Source organism: Physeter macrocephalus, chromosome 17 (assembly GCF_002837175.3).
Source record: "Physeter macrocephalus isolate SW-GA chromosome 17, ASM283717v5, whole genome shotgun sequence".
Lineage (NCBI taxonomy): Eukaryota > Metazoa > Chordata > Mammalia > Artiodactyla > Physeteridae > Physeter > Physeter macrocephalus.
The window spans coordinates 50,993,281-51,013,670 of record NC_041230.1 but is presented as its reverse complement, the minus strand read 5'-3'; the positions used below and the strand labels follow the sequence as shown (position 1 = coordinate 51,013,670).

The following is a 20,390-nucleotide window of genomic DNA, read 5'->3' as shown; positions in this document are numbered from 1 at the left end:
CCGTGACCCTTTCTGTGATGTCTGCATTCACAGAACATGTTTCTTTGACAGCAGCAGCATGGGTCTCTCGCGTTATGTCTTAGTGGCATGGGTCAACGTTTCATGTTAAACCATGTCAAACCTACTTTTCCATACCAGCAGAAATCCACCCAGCCATTTGCAAACGATGTGTTACACGCAGAAAACCAGATTAACTTAATTCTGCATGCCTAGGTTACTATTCAAGTCATCACCTGTAACCCTGGCTTATGACTTTGGTGTGAGCCAACGAGCACGGAACCTGCCCAGCAAGACAGAGGGTGAAGTTGCAGAACTGAGACTAGAAGCAGAGGAACAGACGGCAAAGCCCCTCATTGTGTCTGATTTTGACAGCCAAGGGAAGAGAGCCGTGAGGTCCTCCATCGTTCTGAAAAGTGACCTTTCCTGAAGGTACAGAGGCCAACTGCAGAAACATGAGCCCCGGCCTGCCCTCCCCAGGAATCGGGTGTCCCTGTTAGCAGCCCACTATAAACCGGGAACATCGCAGAAAAAGTCTGTGGCACACCATACAGAAGGGAGAAAAACAAAAAAACGAACAAGAAGGAAACACTGAAATTCCCCAAACCAAACTTTAAAGAAATCTTTGAAAATAGCCAGGCTTCTGAATAATGAAATAGCTTTGGGTACTATGATTGATTTTTAAAAATGCAGCCATAATTAAAGCAAGAAAGCTGTAAGTCTATTAAATTTTTTTCTTTGATACTGGAAAACTCAATTCATGACCTATATTTTATAAGAACATATACTTAAAAGGGATTTTATATGCCCTCTTCCCATTGAACTCAGAATACTGAATATCTTCCATTTACTTAAGAAGGGAGGTGGTTCTACACCTAAATTACTCAGGGCTTCTTTTAGTCTACCGTTCATAAATTAAGGTGAAGTGATTCAGACGTATTTGTATAGATGGATGGAAGCAGCCGCCCTAGACTCTGCCCTTAGAAGGGACAGGATTCTTAGTGCAACGGTGCTGCAGTAAAAGCTGGTTTATCAAGCTTTCTGCTGATGATAAATCTTTTCTAACTGACATCTGTAGACTGTCTTGATTGATGGCCAGCATGCCTTATGAATCTTGGAGAAGAGTTCCTCTTGAGCGTCTCCTGGACTAACGCTAGGGGGAAGATCTGGCTGTATTTGAGAAGCCAAATACGACACACACACGTACATGCATGCCAACACAGGTGTGTGTACACGTGCACACACACAAATACATACACACTCACACATATGCATACGAGGAAATGCTCCCTAGGGTGGCAGATTTGGATTGATCTTAGCATTTTCATGGGTGAAATGGTAAAAGGACGGTGGGTGCCACCGTTGAGAGGAAATGAAAGGGCACGGGAGTTAGGCTGAATTGGAAACCCAGCTTTATCGCCCACCAACTGTGTGACTTTGGGGAAGCAACCTAACCTCCCTGAGCTTCTGTTTCTTCCACTGTAAAAGCATTGTAAGGACTGCATTAAGGTACAGGCATAGAACTTAGACCAGCATCCAGTACTAGAAACATTATGCAGGTGGTTATCCTGGCTTCTTTCCTGGGGGGCCGGCGCCGCCTCCCGGCCCTGGTCCTAGTGAGATGCTCCCGCGGCCCCTGCCTTTCCCAAGCAGCACTGTCGCGGGCTCAGGATGTGTTTTTCACCTGCCTTCCTCACTCCTCTGCAAACTCCTCTGGGCCAGGGTCACGTCTGTTCCATGCGTCCCTCCCTGACCCCACCCTTACTAAGCATCAGCGTAACTGGTACCGAACTTGCACTCCACAGATACTTGTTAGAAGAGGCATAAATGGCCAATAAAGACAACATTTGCTTAAAAATCAAATAAAAAGGGAAGTTTATTGTGATTCATACTTTCGGCCATTTGGGGCTACTTGTTCATTGAACGGAATTTATTGAGGGGCTACCATGTGCCTGGAACTCTGCTAAATGCTGACGATTGAGGATGAAAAGACAGTCTGGTGCCCTAGCCTTAAGCTTATGCCGTAGAAAGAAAACCTGAGGTAAAATCCAGTTCATACTTGAGGAAAATTTATAAAACTATTAAGGTTTACAGTATTACCATAATTCCAAATAGATGGCATTGATTACAATAATCCGGCACCATAAAATGAATCAATATTCAGTATTCCCCCATTCATCACGGGCTCATCGCAAAAATCTCATGTGACCTCTTCTAGTCATCTCCGTTGTTCCCACCCCGGCCCAGGCCACGGTCCTCTCGTGCCTGGTGTGCTGACATGTCCTGGTTGCCCTACTTCTGTTCTCCACTGAGTAGCACAAGTCATATTTTAACAGTAAAATCAGACCTTACCACTCTCCTGCTTAAAACTACCCAAGGGATTCCTACTAAATTCAAAATGTAATCAAAACTTACAGAGCTCTAACTCAGGGGTCTGTAAACGTTTTCTATAAAGGGCTAGGTAAAGAATATATATATATATATATATATATATATACACAAATATATTTATATATTTATATTTAATACTTTAACATATTAAAATATATATATTTAGATAGTTTACATATATATTTAGGTATTTATATATAAATACATATTTTATAAATCTTAAATACATATATATTTTGGGCTTTGTGGGACATTCAGACTCTGTCCCAACTACCCAACTCTAAGAGCATCATGTGAAAACAGCCATAGTCAATGCTTAGATGAATGCGCATGGCTGTAATCCAATAAAACTTTAGTATCTTTATTAAAAAGAAACAGGCAGCAGGACAGAGTAGGCCAATGGCCCACAGTTTGCTGACTTCTGCTGGCCTATCCCCTGGAACTCACCAGGCGCACTTCTTCTCGCTGACATTCTCCCACCACAATGGCCACCTCTCTGTCCCACCATCTTCATTCCTGCCTCAGACCTGCACACTTTCTGATACCTCTGCCTGGAATGTCCTTGCTTGGCCCCTTGACACTGTGGCTCCTGCATTCTCACTGGTCTCAGCTTAAATGTCACCTCTTTAGAGAGATCTTCCTTGACCTCATTGTCATTCTATCACATCACCTTGTTCTATTTTATCCAAAGGTCTTAAATTACCCTGTTTATTCCATTCATTGTTAATTATGTTTCTCTTCCCACTACAGCACAAATGCCTTAAGAGTGGAGAGCTAACTGGCCTTGGCCACCGCTGCATCTCCAGCACCTAGAACACTATCTGGCTCATAGACCCTGCCCAGTAAATTTTCTTTAAGCGATTTTGCTGAATGAAGTGTCATCAGGAATTGATTTGAAATAAGGGTTTCCCTAAAATTATAATTGTTTAATACCACTGTGGACCGGCCACTCTGTTGTATTCACCTATAACACGAAGAATTCCTGGGCTGTTCAGAGTGTATCCTCAGGCATCAGGGATGGATTTCAGGGGCACTGCAGTCCACCGTGCTCGGTGCTGTAACAACTCAAGGACGTTTTCATTTTTATTTTGTAGCTGCTCAACTGTCACCTCATTTCCATTTTGACTGGAAATCCCCATCAGATTTATTCTTTCAAAATGTTGTAGAATGATCACCAAGCTTCTGAGGCTACCAATGCCTCTTTACCTTCCCTTCACTTTCAACTATTATGTTATTTTAATTAAGTCAATTAATAAATTTTTATTTAATTTTTCCATAGTTGATGTCATAAATCCTTCTCTCTCCCAGATGGGGAGGGATGGAAGGATGACTCCCAGCCTGAGACTAAAATATATCCAGCAAATTAGTGGATAAGGGCTATCAATTACTTATTTTTACGAGGAAGTAACCTCCATGAGCACAGAAGCCATATCTCTCCAGGTCACTGGGTTATCCTCAGTGCCTCAAAGATCTGACATGAATGAGTATACGGGTGGGTGACGGGCAGAGGGGAGACAGACACACAAGGAACAAAGATTTCATGGTTAGAGAGCAGAGCGGTTCAAAAACAATGTGGTGTTTGTTTCCTGAATTGGTCTCTAGCCCCACTGACTCATATATGAATTTAGGTGGAGAGAGGGCTACGAACAAAAATGAGAAGAGCTGTTTTCAAAGTTCCCCACATTTAAGATGCGACACACAGTTTTACTGGTTGGGTATCCTTTGAGCAGAATAGAGGGCTCTAGACATCCTCCCCTGTCTCACCAAGCCCTGTGGTATCTCCAAGGCACCAGTGGACCAGCAGCAACATACACAATAGTGTCCATCAGAGAGGGGCTGGGGTATAAAGGAGGGAAAATAATAGTGGCTACAACAAGGTTGTTGATAGGCTTGGTTTAGAGCCCCTGTAAGACATCACTTGGGGACCCCAGACATGGTTAGAAGCAACTTGGTGGACATTCAGTTTCTTGAGTAGGTAGCGAAGTCCAGATAACTCAACAATTTTGATACTCTTTATTTTCTGGAATTTTCCTTTTGGGAAGATGTCTCTGATTAGCTTATGCAACTCCTTCATAAATTTTGTTTTATGGTCAACTGCACTGGAGTGATTTGCATCATAATTCAATCTGAATGACACTGCAGCCTGTTAATGACATCTGTTCCTAGGCAACTTCCCTCAGCTAAGACTCCAATGATGACTCCAGGAGAGGGGTCAGAATCAACAATTTCAGTTCTCTTCCTCGGCCAAGCAATCTGGGGAGAAGTTTAGAGCAAGGCTGTTCACAGTCTACAGACACAGTCAGTGAAGTGACCACAAGCCTTAGAGATATTGGGTATAAACCAGAAATATAAATAAATGTCCATCAGTATGCTCATATGTGAATGGAAAGACTATTGTATTTTCATGCATGAGTTTAGCCAAGATACAAATATAATCCTCTGATTACAAGTGTCACCCCAATATACATCAAAATGTAATAAGCAGGGGCTTCCCTGGTGGCGCAGCGGTTGCGCGTCCGCCTGCCGATGCAGGGGAACCGGGTTCGCGCCCCGGTATGGGAGGATCCCACATGCCGCGGAGCGGCTGGGCTCGTGAGCCATTGCCGCTGAGCCTGCGCGTCCGGAGCCTGTGCTCCGCAACGGGAGAGGCCACAACAGAGGAAGGCCCGCATACCACAAAAAAAAAAAAAAAAAAAAAATGTAATAAGCACATCCTTTATCCTATCAATTCCACTTGCATGTATTTACCCTAAAGAAATTGTCACACAAGTAGAAAGAGACGTGTTCTACCCTGTAGAGTTGATTGTAAGTAGGGAAAAGTGAAAACAGCTTAAGTCAACAGGGAATTGGCTGACTAGATGATGGTAGATCCCGACGCTAGCTGTTTAAAACAATGATGTCGCTTGATATTTACTGATTTACAAAAACGTCCATAGGACGCTGCAGGGCGAAGAAAGTGAGCTAGAGAAGAGCACGCAGAGCTCCATTTCTGTGAAATTGTGTGTGTGCCTGCAGCCCTGTGTGTGGAGGTGCCCAGGGAGAGCCCTAGAACCATGCTCCCTGAGGTGGTAACTGTGGTCTCCTCCGGATGATGAGACTGGAGGGTAATTTTACTATAAAAAAGCTGGGGAAGAAAGCGGAGTCTCAGTTTTAAAAGAAATTTATCTACTTAAGAAAAAAATAGCCCCGTGCCCACTATTCCAGAAGCTCACAGGACTGGCTGGAATAGCTGAGAATGGAAGAACCTTTGATGTGAAAGTCTAAACACCCAGCAGAGGAAAACCGGAGAGCTGGTGGACCAAAAGGCCACATGCAATTACTGCAACAAGTAAACAGGTGACCAGAAAAGGGACTCTACCACCAGGTCATACCAACAAACTGAGAATTCATGCTGAGCTAGGTCTCAAATACCAACTCTCAAATATCAAAACCATCTTTATCTGGCTCAAGCTGTTTTAGAAAATACCAACTGCCGAGCAAAGCTGAGCTCCTGGGACAGCCATTTGTCCCAAAGACCACTTGATCGGCTGCTTCCCTCATGTCGGCCATGGTAGGACTTGTTTAAAAATTAAAGTAACTGAGACTTGAAGAACAGAAACTCAGGTGGATCCCAGAGATAAAATAAAAGACAAAGCCCCCTGCTCTCCTCATATCACCTCTTCAGGGAGGCTGGCTTCCCTCCCTCCTAGGATGAGGGGTCCCTGTGGCTACATTGCCTTGCCCACCAATTTCAATTCTGATTTATCTGTTGCTTGTCTCCCTGCTTGGCTCTGCAGACCAGGAAGGAATGAGCAGCATCTGGCGGGTCCACAGCTGGACCCTCAGAGCTTAGAATACTGCTGGCACAGAGTAGATGCTCAGTAAAAATACTGGATGGAAAAAAAAATAACGGGAGCAAGAAAGGGTACGGGTCCTCAGGCTCTCAGAAGTTAGAAGATGAGGATTTAGCTGCTAATCCCTGCCTCTATTCAACAGCCTCAAGAAGTGTCAGCACACAACTAAGCAATGGGTATCTCTCAGGACTCAGAACACACACCTCTAGGTCCCGTGGTCCTGTCTTCTCTCTAAAGAGAAAGGTCAACGTTACATTCACCTTTCTCAGTTATGTAGTTTGAGGATTATGATATTTTCCCCATTACCTCCCTCCCCTGATGTATCTCAGGCTGCCCCACCTGTCTGGGTGGTGGGCTCCCTTCTCCCAGCTGCCCCTGCTGACAGGCAGGGTGGCCAACAGCATGGAAGCAACGGCAGGGAAGCAAAAGCCGGCTCCTGTATCTTGCTGGAAGGTTGCCCCTGAGCTTCTGGAACCCAGCTTGCTGAAACCCTGCCTGTGGTCCCAGCTGACCGAAAGGGCCTGGGAATTAATTAAAGTCCCTCTGGGGAGAGCTCTTAATGGATGTCTGCCGGGCTTGCGGGATGGATAGCCCAGCTCCCTGGATCCTGAGCTGGGCTAACTCCAATGTGTGGGTTTTACATCATTTCCCAGAGCCCTCCCTCCCTAAGGGATCAAGCTCAGAACTGCCTGCGCTGGTAGCTGGCTTAACGCAGCACCTGAAATTGGCCGGCTTCCCTTTCCTGCAGCTCTCCCCACTCACGATCCTGTGCCTGGCAGGTAAACCACCCACCCTCAGTCCTCATCTTAGGGTCTGTTTCTGGAAGCCCTGCACACCATTCCTCATGGATAGCCCTTCTCAATGGTGCCCAGAGGACCACCAGTGGCAAAAGACACTGGGGAGCTGGTGCCAGCAGGCACTGCGGGGCCCCGGTGTGTGTGTCCTCCAGGAACGTCAAGGGTCCCAGCCTCTACCTACCCCCTACTCGTGAGGTCTTAGCGTGCACTGAGCATTCAGAAAACATCACACTCACACAGAGCTCTGGTTTTCTTTGAGGAGCAGCCAGGGCCTGGGCGTGGGCCCCATAAATCAATGCCTTGCAACTCCACAAAAGGAACAGTCCATAATCTGCAAAGTTCAAAAACTATTATTTTCTGTTGATCTTCCTTCATCTAGTAATGATTCCCTAAAACAATAGCCTGGAGTTTAGTGCTGAGCAGCTAGAAATGGCCTCCTGTCTGCACATACAGATCAATATGGGTGAGCTTCCTCCATGACGGACTGGTGCTGATGGCATCTGGGTACACTGCAACATGAAAATGATGCTTGGTTGGTTGGGAAATGGATGTTCCTTCACACAAACTGCATGTCTTTTTGCCTTGCCTTCCCTAAAGGATAGGCTGCCAAAATAATAAGAATAATTGGAGCATTAACAATACACTGGCATTTCTTGAACACTTATTACATGCCAAGCATTAAGTGAAGCACGTTGCCTAATTTACTCATTGCATAGAGTTTTCTAGGGTAGGTACTATTCTATGCCCACCCCATCTACAGACAAGGTGACTGAGGCTTCTAGCAGGTTCAGTAACCTGCCCACAGTCTCACCTTGTTAAGGAGCCGGGCAGAGCATCAAACCCAGCTCTAGGCCACAGTGCTATGTGTAGGACCAGCTACATAATTTTGGGGGTCAGTGCAAAATGAAAATGCAGGGCCCCTTGTTGAATAATTATTAAGAATTTTAAGATGGCAACAACAGAGCATTAAAGCAAGCGTGGAGCCCTTCAGAGCCTGGGGCTCTGTGAGGCTGGGCAGGTCCCACCCCACGAAGCTGGCTCTGGTTACGCGGATGCAGAAGAAAGTGATGTGAGTGATGCAAAGGGCTCCCATGTTTAACATCGTTCAACCCTAGAGACGGAGCAACAGCTCACATTAAATGAAAAGTGACTCAAGGAGCCTGGCTCTTTGGTCAGAAGAGCTGGTTATTTTATCTCAGGAGCTAAATCAAAGACTCTGGGCCTGCAAAGAGTCTGTGTGAGAGAAGGTGCCCAAGAAAGGGCCTGTGCCTTGAGGCCAGACGCGGACCCGGATTCTAGCTCGTCCACCAGCTGAGGGACTTTGCGCAAGTTCCCGGCCCCCTCTGAGGTTCAGCCTTCTCGTCTGTATCACGGGGAGAGTGGCGCCCAGCCCTCAGGGCAGAGTGCAGGAAATGATACAGTGACAGAAAGCTGTCGGCACACAACAAGTGCCCACCTAAATGTCAGGATCATTCAATGGCTATTTTCACCATGAAGTTTGTGGGTCAGTTGAAAGAGCACATGATTTGAAGGTTGATGCTGCAGGTTGAGTCCTGAACACTGTCCCCCATCAGTCATTCGTGTGAACTGGGCAAAGTCAATGAACTCTTTCTGGGGTCAGCATCCCCCTCTGTGAAATGGATGTGATACAAGGTCTGCAACACATAGGATTCCATAAGCCACAAACAAGAAGGACACTGTGGAAACAGAAGAGGCGACCATTGCTCTAGCCTGTCAGGGCTTGTTGTTATGACTTACAAGTGGCTTAGGTTGGCAGGGGACTGGAAAATGGGTCCCACCTTCTTTCCCAGCTCCCCACTGTCCTCGCAGACGCTTCGGGGACCATCTGCCTGAGCTCTCCCACAGGGTGCTAAGTAATCTAAGTGTTTTTTCCTCTAAAACTTTTCCACAACATTTCCATATTTTTGACCTCAAATTTGACTGACTCCATGTCAATTTCTGCTTTTATAGTCCAACCCAGAGGGTACTGAGGAAGAAAACAACGACTGAGGCCGAATTCTGCAGAGCTGGAAGAAACTACCCCATATAGATATACAAGTCTTTATGTATTTTTACAGGATAATACCAATCACAAATAGAAGTTTGAGGTGATTTATGTTTTGCTGGGTATGTGTCCACCCTAACCGAACTGCTTTGTGCTTTAAGAAATTCAACAAGCATAAAAGATTCCCTTTTTCTTTGAAAATACGACATGTATATAGAGCAATAAAATTTGAAATTTCTTTCTCAAGCTTTAAAGAAGGGCACAGTGGGAGAAAAACTGGACATCGTCTAATCATATACACACATAATATACAAAGACATATACGTGCTCACAGCCGACTCGGATGTAACCAGGGTAATTTACATTTAGAACACTCTTCCTGCCCATCTCGAGCTCCAGTCACTCATATTCAGGGCCCAGGTACCACAGATGGAAACTGGAAATCATTTTTCTGCCCTGCTCAAACTGCAGTCTCTTTAACAGCTTTCCCTGTCGGTTCTCGTAACTTGTTCTGCACATCAGCCTGTTTAAGAAGATTTCCGTAAGCATCCAACCCAAATTCTAGGGGTGTATCTGACCAGAAGCCATCTCTGCATCAAAAGCAGCCCACTGAGCGGTGCCACGGGGAAGGGCTGCCCTGAAGTGACCTGACCCACCTTCACCTGCCCGCTCTCCATCTCTCCAAGACGCTGCCCATAAGGCCCTCTCCTTTTTACAGAATGCATTCAAATCCCAGAAGGGAGAGGGTGCTTCTGCCCCTGGGGATCTAACTGAAGAAGTGCACAGAGGCCCAGCTCCTCGAAGCCGAAGGGAGCTTTTAGGCACCTTGCATACAATTATTCACCTGGCAGTCTAGGCAGGTTGCCATGACAATGCTTCCAGAGCCTCCCGTATCTACAAACTATTGATACGTCCCGTCCATTCAGTAAAGGGGGAAAAAGAACCAGCTAAAGCAGCCCCTGAGCTTCCATCTCCCATCCGCCTGAGGAGTGACTCCTTCGCTTACAGCAGTTTTTTGGCGTAATCCAGACACAGCAACGCTGACGCTCTTCACGTGGCGTGTTTTCGCTCAAATGTATTTGAAAGCTTAAAATCAAAGTCCAGCCTTAAAACAGGGATTTTTCTACTTTGCTCTTCACTTGCTCAAGCATTATACTCAGGAGGGACTTCTGCTGCTGGTCATGGAATGCTTTAATGAGAAGCTATGGGCCGGAAAAGGGAGCTCTCAATTCTAAAGCCTTCTGTGATAGAAAGGTTAAACACGGGGGAAAGATACCAGGAGTTCCATAGTAACCGTGAGTGATTTCTGTAACACTAGGTACATGTATTGCCAGAGAGAGAAATAAAATGCTTGCTTTTGGCCCTTTGACCAAAGAGAAGAGTTTTCTCTATCCACGTCTTCTAAGGAAAGGGATAAAAAAGTCCTACCCATTTTCCCCAAATGGTTCTTATTAAAAGGCACTTATGAAGAGAAATAACTGAGGAGCTCGCAGTGGGGACCTTAATTTTCTTCAAAGTCCCACTACTCCACAAGCTCAGCCTTGGGCCCTCACAAGGGTGAGCTGGATATCTACATGGCGTCCGACATCAGCCATACATGGGAGACTGAGATGTCGGTCCTCCTTGAATGATCACCTTTGGGCACAAGGGAAGACATTTTCCTAGTGTGCAACACGCCAGTCATGTTCCGAGTTGGAGCTTTCCAGCTCTTGCTGCTATCCAGGGAAATAATGGGTCAGTGCTGATGGATACAACAGTAAGTCAGAGCGGCAATAAAACAGTCTCCAGAATCCCCACAGATCACAGGATGCCACTTCCCAAGCCGTTATGCGAACGGTAAGCCAACCTAACATACCTGTAGGTGATCCCTCCATGACGTGGCCAACGTAAGGGCCTTCCTGAAAGATAGGTCTGTTGTCGTTCTGATCAATCACAATGACCTCCAGAGGGACCGGCCCCTCGAGAGTTCTACCGCTGACATCAATGGTCTCCACGAGTAGCTATTGGAGGAAAGAGATTGGGGGAGAAAGAAGGCATTCATTCATTATGAAAATTGAAGTCGGGTTCTCTGGAGAAAGAAAGTAGTTTATATCAGCAATTTTATGAGCCCTTGGCAATATTCAAACTTTGGTCTCAATGGATAGTCACCAGGACTAGAATAGAAACTAAACATTACAGAATAAAAAGCAAAGATCAGTTCATGTTAAGTCCCACTAGGGAAATTTACAATTAATTCATCAAATCTGCAAAGGAAGTCCAAAAAAAAAAAGAGGAAACACTAAACACCAGCACTCAGTCACAGCTGAGAAAATATGCTTACATTGTTTCTGTTTTGCCAACATCATTATGCTTGAAAGGAATGTTATGCTAATAAGAAGAACTGACTAAGCAGTTATGAACAGAGTATATTAAGAAATAACCGTAAGTGTTCATTGTAATATTTGGGAGAAATTCAGGGTAGTAAGTATTTATAGAGAACTTTCCTGAGGCAAGGAAGGTGCTTGCAGGGGTCCTGAATGAGACCTTGGGACTCCTGCCCACCAGGCCTTTATAATCTAGCAGGGATTTCACAATTCCATACGGAACTACTTTCAGATCTCAAGGCTGCAGAAATAGCATAGAAAACCCAGCTTTACTGTTGCATGGTAACAAGGAATTATGTCGTGGCTTTTCCAGGGAACCATGCAGACTTTAGGCTCTCATTTCTGTGCCTGATACTTCCTTGATTTAACTCAGTGACCACAGTGACACTGCTTGGATATCAGGGGTGGTCCCTGCATTGGGACCCTGTTGAGTATTTCTGTCAGAAAAGGTCTCTGTAGCTGGAATCCTTGGGAAATGGTCTCTGCAATTGGAATCCCAGCACAACTTCTCACTAGTCATGTGACCTCAACTCATACACTTAATCTCTCAGTTTTATCATCTGTAAAATGGGTTCATAAAACACTCATTATTAGGGATAATGGTAACCAACATTATCCAGGGCTTACTGAGGCTCTCTACTATATTAACTCACTTGATATTCACAGTGACCCTATGAACCATTTCTGAGGAGGGAATGAAGCCAATTAGAGGTTAGGTGGTGGAGTCTGGATTTGGCCCTGTGAAGTCAGTCTCCAGAGTTTATATTTTGAACTGCTATAAACAATGTTTCTAGATCACTTTATACAATGCCTGTTACATAACGCATCTCAAGAATATTAGCTGCTGCTACTGTTGCTACTGTTGTTACCATCAATACTGTTGTCAAAACTAGCCCTAATTAGGAAAAGAAAAGAGAAACACGTTTGTTATACCCCACCTGAATGTGTTATAAACTGGTTTCACCCTTTGGAAAGACACATGGCAAAATTCACCGAATCTATGAAGGACTCACATACTTTGTTCCATTTGGATACCACACTGGGTTCTATTTGAGACAGGTTGCACTACATACACAGAAATACTTTCTGCAGTGTTATTTCTAATAATGAAATTACACTGGAGTCCACTAAATGTCCAGTGCAAAAAAGATGAGTTGAATGAATGTGTCTGTAGCAAGATGCTAGAATACAGCCATTAGATAAAATAACTATTCAACTTTGTTGATCTACTTAGAATACTGTGTGAGAACACAAAAAATAGCATGTGTACTATACATGTGTGATGTACACATGTGGACAGAATTTGAAAGTAGTAAGTAAACATGAACCCAGGTATACTTTGGTGGAGGAATTTTTCATTTTTTTCTTTAACACTACTTCATCATTTCATTAACAAATTCACACACACACACACACACACACACACACACACACACACACTTTGATTTCTGGGGTAGATAAAATCATGCATGAGTACCTTAGCTAAGAAGAAATTAAATAGGCAGAGCCTTTTAACATCTGCACACAAAGGAGATCTTACAGAGAATGAGCTTTTATGCTGATTTTTAAAGCTACTATGAGAATACTGCTAAATGAAGAAAATAAAAATCAAGCTTTGGGAGCAATTTCTTGTAATAATGAAGGTCTGGCCTTTTGTCCTCCCAAAATTGCCAAGAACTTGACTTGGCCTTCATCCTGATCAACTGTATCTCCTCAGTGTCTGTCTTTCCATTATGTTGAGCTGGATCTAGAGTCGGCCCCTCCCAGTTCTGACAGATCTGCGTATTTGGCAAATGTGAATTCTGTTCCTCTGTCTTACTTGTGGCCTATGACACTAGCCAAGTCTTGTAGAACGTGGGGGATTAGGATTCAGAACCAAGATATGTGGTGTCTTGGGTAGAAATAAAGCCGAGTCCTTGGCTGTCTGGGGTGTGAATTTTAACCCAACTCCTACTGCCCAGTTTTCAAAGGGCAGCTTCATTCAGCCTTTGCTAGAGAAGGCAGAACTATTTTATATTTAAATAATTTAATCAAAATATTCCAAAATGTCATTACTGGAGGCAAGGATTTTTTTTAACATCTTTATTAGAGCATAATTGCTTTACAATGGTGTGTTAGTTTCTGCTGTATAACAAAGTGAATCAGCTATACCCATATCTCCTCTCCCTGGAGGCAAGGATTTTTGAGCAACTAGAAAGTACGATAAATCCATTCTCATGTTAATCATTTCACTCTAAACTTTGCCCAGAGGGTGGTCCTTCTCCCAGGGATCAAAGCAGAAACTCAGAAGCCGCCCTCTTTCCCCAAGTGAGGCCTTCTATCCCCAGCCACTCCATCAACGAGTCGGGTCTACACTGCTTGTTCTGTCTCCTGAATTTCTCTTAAATCCACCCTCTTCTCTCCAAATCCATCATCACCTCCAGAGATTAGCTTCTGACACTTCCCACCTGGGCCACTGCAACAGGCACCTAATGGGTGCCCCTGCTACTAATAGTGCCTGCCGTATTCTATTCTCTAAGGGGTTTGTGATGGTTAATTTTATGTGTCGACTTGACTGGCCACGGGGTGCTCAAGTTAAACGTTATTTCTGGGTGTGTCTGGATGAGATTAACATTGGAGTCTGTGGACTCAGTAAAGTAGATGGCTCTCCCCAGTGGGGGCGAGCACCCGCCAATCCACTGAGGGCCTGAATGCAACAAGATGCAGAGGAAGGAGGGATTCGCCCTTGTCTTCCCACCTGAGTGCTGAGGAGGGGCCTCCATTCCTTGCTGTCCCCAATGGTCTTGTTTCTCAGGCCTTCAGACCCGGAATGAAATATACACCATCGGCCTCCCTGGTTCTCAGGCCTTTGGACTTGCACTGGATCACACCAGCAGCTTCCCTGGGCCCCCAGCGGGCCCAGGCAGATCCTGGGACTTCTCAGCCGCCAAAATTGTGTGAGTCAGTTCCTTATGACAGAATCACTGCTTCTGTGTCTCTGGAGAAGGCTGACTAATACAGGCTTCCAAGGTGTCTTTTCAAAATTTTTATTTTGAATGGACACCTCTCAATCGTTTCTCATTCCTCTTACGATAACAGCACATTCCTTTACTGTGACAAGTGTCTTTTATCACCTGGCCCCAGCCCACTTCTCCGAACTCACTTCACATCACAAGAGAGCCCCTCTATTTCTCACTATCCAGCTACACCAATCTCTCCCTCAGTTCTTCCAACTCATCCCGTTCCTTCCCAACACAGTATCTCTATGCGCAACCCTCCTAGCCGACAGGAGCATCCCCACCTGCCATCTGGTCAGCCCCCATCCACCCTTCAGATCTCAGATATCGCTGGCAGAGAAGAGCCTTCATTACCGCTCCAGACTACCTTGGGTGTCCGTGCTTGACACTCCCATGGCACTGGTACCCTGCCCTTCTAACACTTTCCATAACATGTAATTGCTTATTTATTTGTGCGACAATTCAACTAATGTCCGCCTCTCCGGCCCCATCAACACAGAGGTGGGGTGGGTGTTCGTGCCCACCAGCAAATCCCCAAGGCTGAGATTCAGTGCCCGGCACACAGCAGGCACCTGACTCATCGCTGACTGCATAGAGCCCTCCTCAGAAGAGGCAATCCCTCTTTAAGAGACTGGAGTCCAAAGTTTTGGCCTCAGCTTTGGCCTTCTGTCCTGTCTCTCCATTGCTGGCACACAGGAGCTGACCGTCGGTCCCAGGCTCCGTGGACCGAAGGCCAGTTGACTGTGTGCGGTCTTAACTTGTGAACAAGAACCACAGGGGTAAACGACACCCAAGTACATTAAACTGATTACTTGCCTTTTGAAAGAAGGGAACTAACATTTATTTGGTGTCTGAGACATGTCTGGGCTTTGTATGTGTTGCCTCATTTGGCTCAAAACAACCTGGAGAAATACCCATTGCAGCAAAACTCAGAGAAATTTAAGGACCTGGTCTACGGTCAAAAGCTAGTTTGTGACCCAGCGGGATCCAAACTTAGATCTGACTGGACAATTTGTGCTGTCCTCCCCTGTGCCCTTGTTTGCTAAATGCTCTTTCATGGACTTCCCTTACATTTTAAAAACTTCTCTTTACTAACTCTGTTATTTACTTAATAGTTTTGCTGTACACAGATTGTTATGTTTCACTGATGACTCCTCCAAGGCAAAATTATCCATGAATTCAGGGGTATGGTGAGCTTATTTAAAATTTTTCCTAATACACATGAAAATACATAATAAAACACACTATGAGCCTCTATGTATCATGTGACACCCTGCCACAAGTGACAGGTTGGGAAATATTATAGCACCAGCCTAGCTACAACATGTTCCCTTCTGGAATGTCACAGACTTTCTGAAAAGAAAAGACTTGGACCTCTTATAAATGTAGCTCTCAAATGACCAAGGTGAATAAAATGGGGAGGGGAACAAGGTATGCAAATCACTCTTAATCTGTTTAAGGCAAAATTACTTTATGCAACACTGGAGACATGAAGGTACCACATGAAGGTACCAAGTGAACTAATCGCTCCACTTCAGGGGCCGTGGTAGGTGGACACCAGGTCACTGAGTCCTGTGTGTAGGGTGAGAGGGAGCTTGACCTCTGAAATGGGGAGGAGGTGGTGAAAAACCACAGGAGTCAGAATGGAAGCTACGCTGCCAGAGGAGCTCTAGCTGAAGCACGTAGGGTCCCCCTCGGCTACCATTCCTGAACCCCACTTCCTAGGTTCTCGATTCTCCTTCCATATCCTGGGGGTGTCTCCACCAGAAGTGGGAACTATCAAGTCACAACATGCAAAATGATGACTCTTCGAACCAATTACTGCACCATAATAATGGAGATGGGCTGTGCACACGCGTAGACAAGAATCCCTTAAAAAAACAACGCAACACAAACGTAATGAGCCAAATTACAAAGCACGTACAAGCACACTGGCCTTCGGTGTCACAGCAAGCTATTAACATCTTGCCTTTCATTTGGCTTATTCTCTTTGCTCTGTTTATGAAAGACACAATTTAGTCAGACAAAATTTGATACTGTGATCTGATCCAAAGGGATGAACTGATGAAAAACAAATGCTACAAGCTTTTTTGGGTGAAGGCCAAAATGAAGACACTGGCTCTTAAAACACAATATTTTTTCTATGAGATAAACCCCAGTAACAGATGTCAAACCTGGATCAATGAGATAAGAAACAAAGTGTGAGATACACAGGCTATAGACTCATGAGTCATTTTGAAGTAAAATAATTTAGAAAACCCTTCAGTGACCTTTTTGAACACTGATAATTCTGCTTTGGGCTAAATATTCAAATGAAGTAAAACATACACAACATAGTAAATTACTTATTTGAGATGATATAGTTAAACTACTGGTTGTCGGTGGAATGTGTGTGTATTCACATGCTTTTCAACCATATGTTTTTACATCACAGAAAATGAAGAGAATTTATGAGCTATAACTCTAACATAATGTGACTCAGTTTCTCTTTTGGACACAGATATGATGTCTCCTACCCAAATGAGTAGATGCCCTCCAACAAAGGTGCCCTCCACGTGGATGCTGCTTTGAAATACTTGTTTAGGAAATTCTACTTGAACCAATTAATAAGTAAAAAAGATGGGCCTTGTTCCTTTCATTCCAAATACCGTCTTTTATAATAAGAATAGTTATGATAACTAGAAGTTCACTGCATTCAATTAGGGCTATACAAATGTCTAACAAATATTAGACATCTCCAGTTATACGTGACTACAAGTTTAGACATACAGATTTACACAAAACCTTGAAACACATATGAAAAATAAGATGCCAGCATTTGCCTCCATAGAGGAGAAGGATAAAGAAAAGATGAGACTCAATGACTATGAAGGTGCTGTGAAATCAGCACCAGGTTCCATGTTAGGGGAATCTAAACTTGATATGGTATTCCTGGAAGGCAGTTGAAACTATGTCCTGAGAACCTCAAAGATGTTCACAGTTTAAAAAAAAAAATTCCATAAAAATTCTATGGAGATAAAGAATCCCACAGAGATTTTGCATAAGTAGGCTATTGTGAAATTATTTATAACAGATGATCTCCAAAATTAAGTGCCTTGAGTAAATAAGGCACTGATAGATATTTTTATTGAATTTTTGTTTGCAATTCTCACACCCTCCCCACCTACCAACATCTCATAAAGACCAAACAAGGGTTTTCCACCAAAGACATCCTCACCGATCACTGAAATTACACTAGACTTTGAATCAGAAAGCCTGCCTTCAAATTTCAGCTCTTTTACCTATAAAGTGGCTGTGGTTGGCAGAATAATGACCCTCCTAAAGAGTTTTATGTCCTAATCCTGGAACCTGTGGATATGTAAGGTTACTTGGCAAAGGGGAATTAAGGTTGCTGATCAGCTACCTTCAAATAGAGAGATCAGTGTGGATCGTCTGGGTGGGTTCAATGTAATTATGAGGGTCCTTAAGAGAGAGGAAGAGAAGAAAGCCTGGGTGATTTGATGTGAGAAGGTACTTGACCAGCCATTGCTGGCCTTGAAGGTGGAGGAAGAGGCCATGCGCCAAGGAGTAGCCACCCAAAGCTAGAAAAGCCAAGGCCTGCTTTATAGCCTCCAGAAGTGAATGCAGGCCTGTTGGCGTGTGGTTTTAGCCCTGTGAGTTCCACGTTGGACTCAAAACCTATAGAAGTGCATGATAACAAATTTGTGTTGTTTTGCATTGCTACAGTTGTGGTAACTTGTTACAGCAGCAATAGAAAATCGATACTGTGGCCACATCATTAATTGTTCAAACTGGAACTTTTAGAATGAAAGCAGGTACTATCCACAATTAAGCCACAACAACAGGTGGAAATCAAGACTGTCCCAGGCTAACTGGGTCACCCGCTGAGCCTGTCTTATTAAGGAACTTCACTTCTCCGTATCTAAGTTGGCGCATGTAACAAAGATGTTTAGAATGTCATTTTTCTCTTTGCTAAAGGAATAAAAAGATAAGCGAGTGTGTGTAGCACACACATAGGAAATTCTAAACAAAGCTTTGTTAGATCAGATGAGATTTGGCGACTTGGGCATTTGTTCACTCCCAACAGACCTTTCTTTACAGACTTTTGCAAATGTGGACACAGTACCCTCGATTCAATTCTTCTGTGTCAGCCATTCCCCCCTCAAAATTGCTTTCCTATTACAGTAATCTAGATTTATCTTTGACACCAATCATTTGCATATTCAAGTTATTTTTCTCAGCTTTATTCATTTATCGAAGTTGAATCTCATTATGGACCAACTCCTGGAGAGTTCCCAAGGAAAAGATATTTTTAGCCTTTTTAACATTCCTCCACCTCCATTTACACAGTTCTGTGTGTAATCTTCCCCTTTATGGACTGGATGTGGTGTTTACAGCTCCCTCAAAAAAACGATCAAAGGGGCAATAAAAGTTTCCTACTTGTTAGATTATTAATTAAAGATCTTGATACTATTATCAAATGTTCTTTGAAAAGCTTGCTTTGCTTAGAGCCATAGTATTTCTTTAGTGAATGTGAAATTTTACTTTTAAAGTATGTTTTCCACCAAACATAAAACAAAAAAAAACCAAAAAAAAACACTTTTTTTTTTTCTTACGAATGTATGCTCACAACCATGCTGGACTTTGAGGGCATTTTTCTATTTAACTTTTGAAAGTAACTTTAATTATGTGGAAGAAATCTATGCAGATATTCAAAATAATTTTATTTAAGCAGACTGGGTAAAGTCCCAGTGAATATCCTCTATATCCTCTATGAACAGACCAATCACAAGCACTGAAATTGAAACTGTGATTAAAAATCTTCCAACAAACAAAAGCCCGGGACCAGATGGCTTCACAGGCGAATTCTATCAAACATTTAGAGAAGAGCTAACACCTATCCTTCTCAAACTCTTCCAAAATAGAGCGAGGGAGGAACACTCCCAAACTCATTCTACGAGGCCACCATCACCCTGACAGCAAAACCAGACAAAGAGGTCACAAAGAAAGAAAACTACAGGCCAATATCACTGATGAACATAGATGCAAAAATCCTCAACAAAACACTAGCAAACAGAACCCAACAGCACATTAAAAGGATCATCCACCGTGATCAAGTGGGGTTTATCCCAGAATGCAAGGATTCTTCAATATACGCAAATCAATCAACGTGATACACCATATCAACAAACTGAAGGAGAAAAACCATATGATCATCTCAATAGATGCAGAGAAAGCCTTTGACAAAATTCAACACCCATTTATGATAAAAACCCTCCAGAAAGTAGGCATAGAGGGAACTTTCCTCAACATAATAAAGGCCATATATGACAAACCCACAGCCAGCATTGTTCTCAATGGTGAAAAACTGAAACCATTTCCACTAAGATCAGGAACAAGACAAGGTTGCCCACTCTCACCACTCTTATTCAACATAGTTTTGGAAGTTCTAGCCACAGCAAACAGAGAAAAAAAAGAAATAAAAGGAATCCAAATAGGAAAAGAAGAAGTAAAGCTGTCACTATTTGCAGATGACATGATATTATACATAGAGAATCCTAAGGATGCTACCAGAAAACTACTAGAGCTAATCAATGAATTTGGTAAAGTAGCAGGATACAAAATTAATGCACAGAAATCTCTGGCATTCTTATACACTAATGATGAAAAATCTGAGAGTGAAATTAAGAAAACACTCCCATTTACCACGGCAACAAAAAGAATAAAATATCTAGGAATAAACCTACCTAAGGAGACAAAAAACTTGTATGCAGAAAACTATAAGACACTGATGAAAGAAATTAAAGATGATACAAATAGGTGGAGAAATATACCATGTTCTTGGATTGGAAGAATCAACATTGTGAAAATGACTCTACTACCCAAAGCAATCTACAGATTCAATGCAATCCCTATCAAACTACCACTAGCATTTTTTACAGAACTAGAAAAAAAAATTTCACAATTTGTATGGAAACACAAAAGACCCCAAATAGCAAAAGCAATCT

The 20,390-nt window shown here is 43.4% G+C and overlaps 1 protein-coding gene across 1 annotated transcript in view; it reads right to left on the bottom strand.

Annotated features, from left to right (window-relative positions):
- CDH13 (cadherin 13) overlaps window positions 1-20,390 on the bottom strand; it is a 1,052,304-nt gene that overhangs the window by 385,349 nt on the left and 646,565 nt on the right. Inside the window, exon 6 of the mRNA XM_024125020.3 lies at window positions 10,879-11,023. Within this exon, the coding sequence (XP_023980788.1) occupies window positions 10,879-11,023 (145 nt within the window). The remainder of the gene's footprint in view (window positions 1-10,878; window positions 11,024-20,390) is intronic.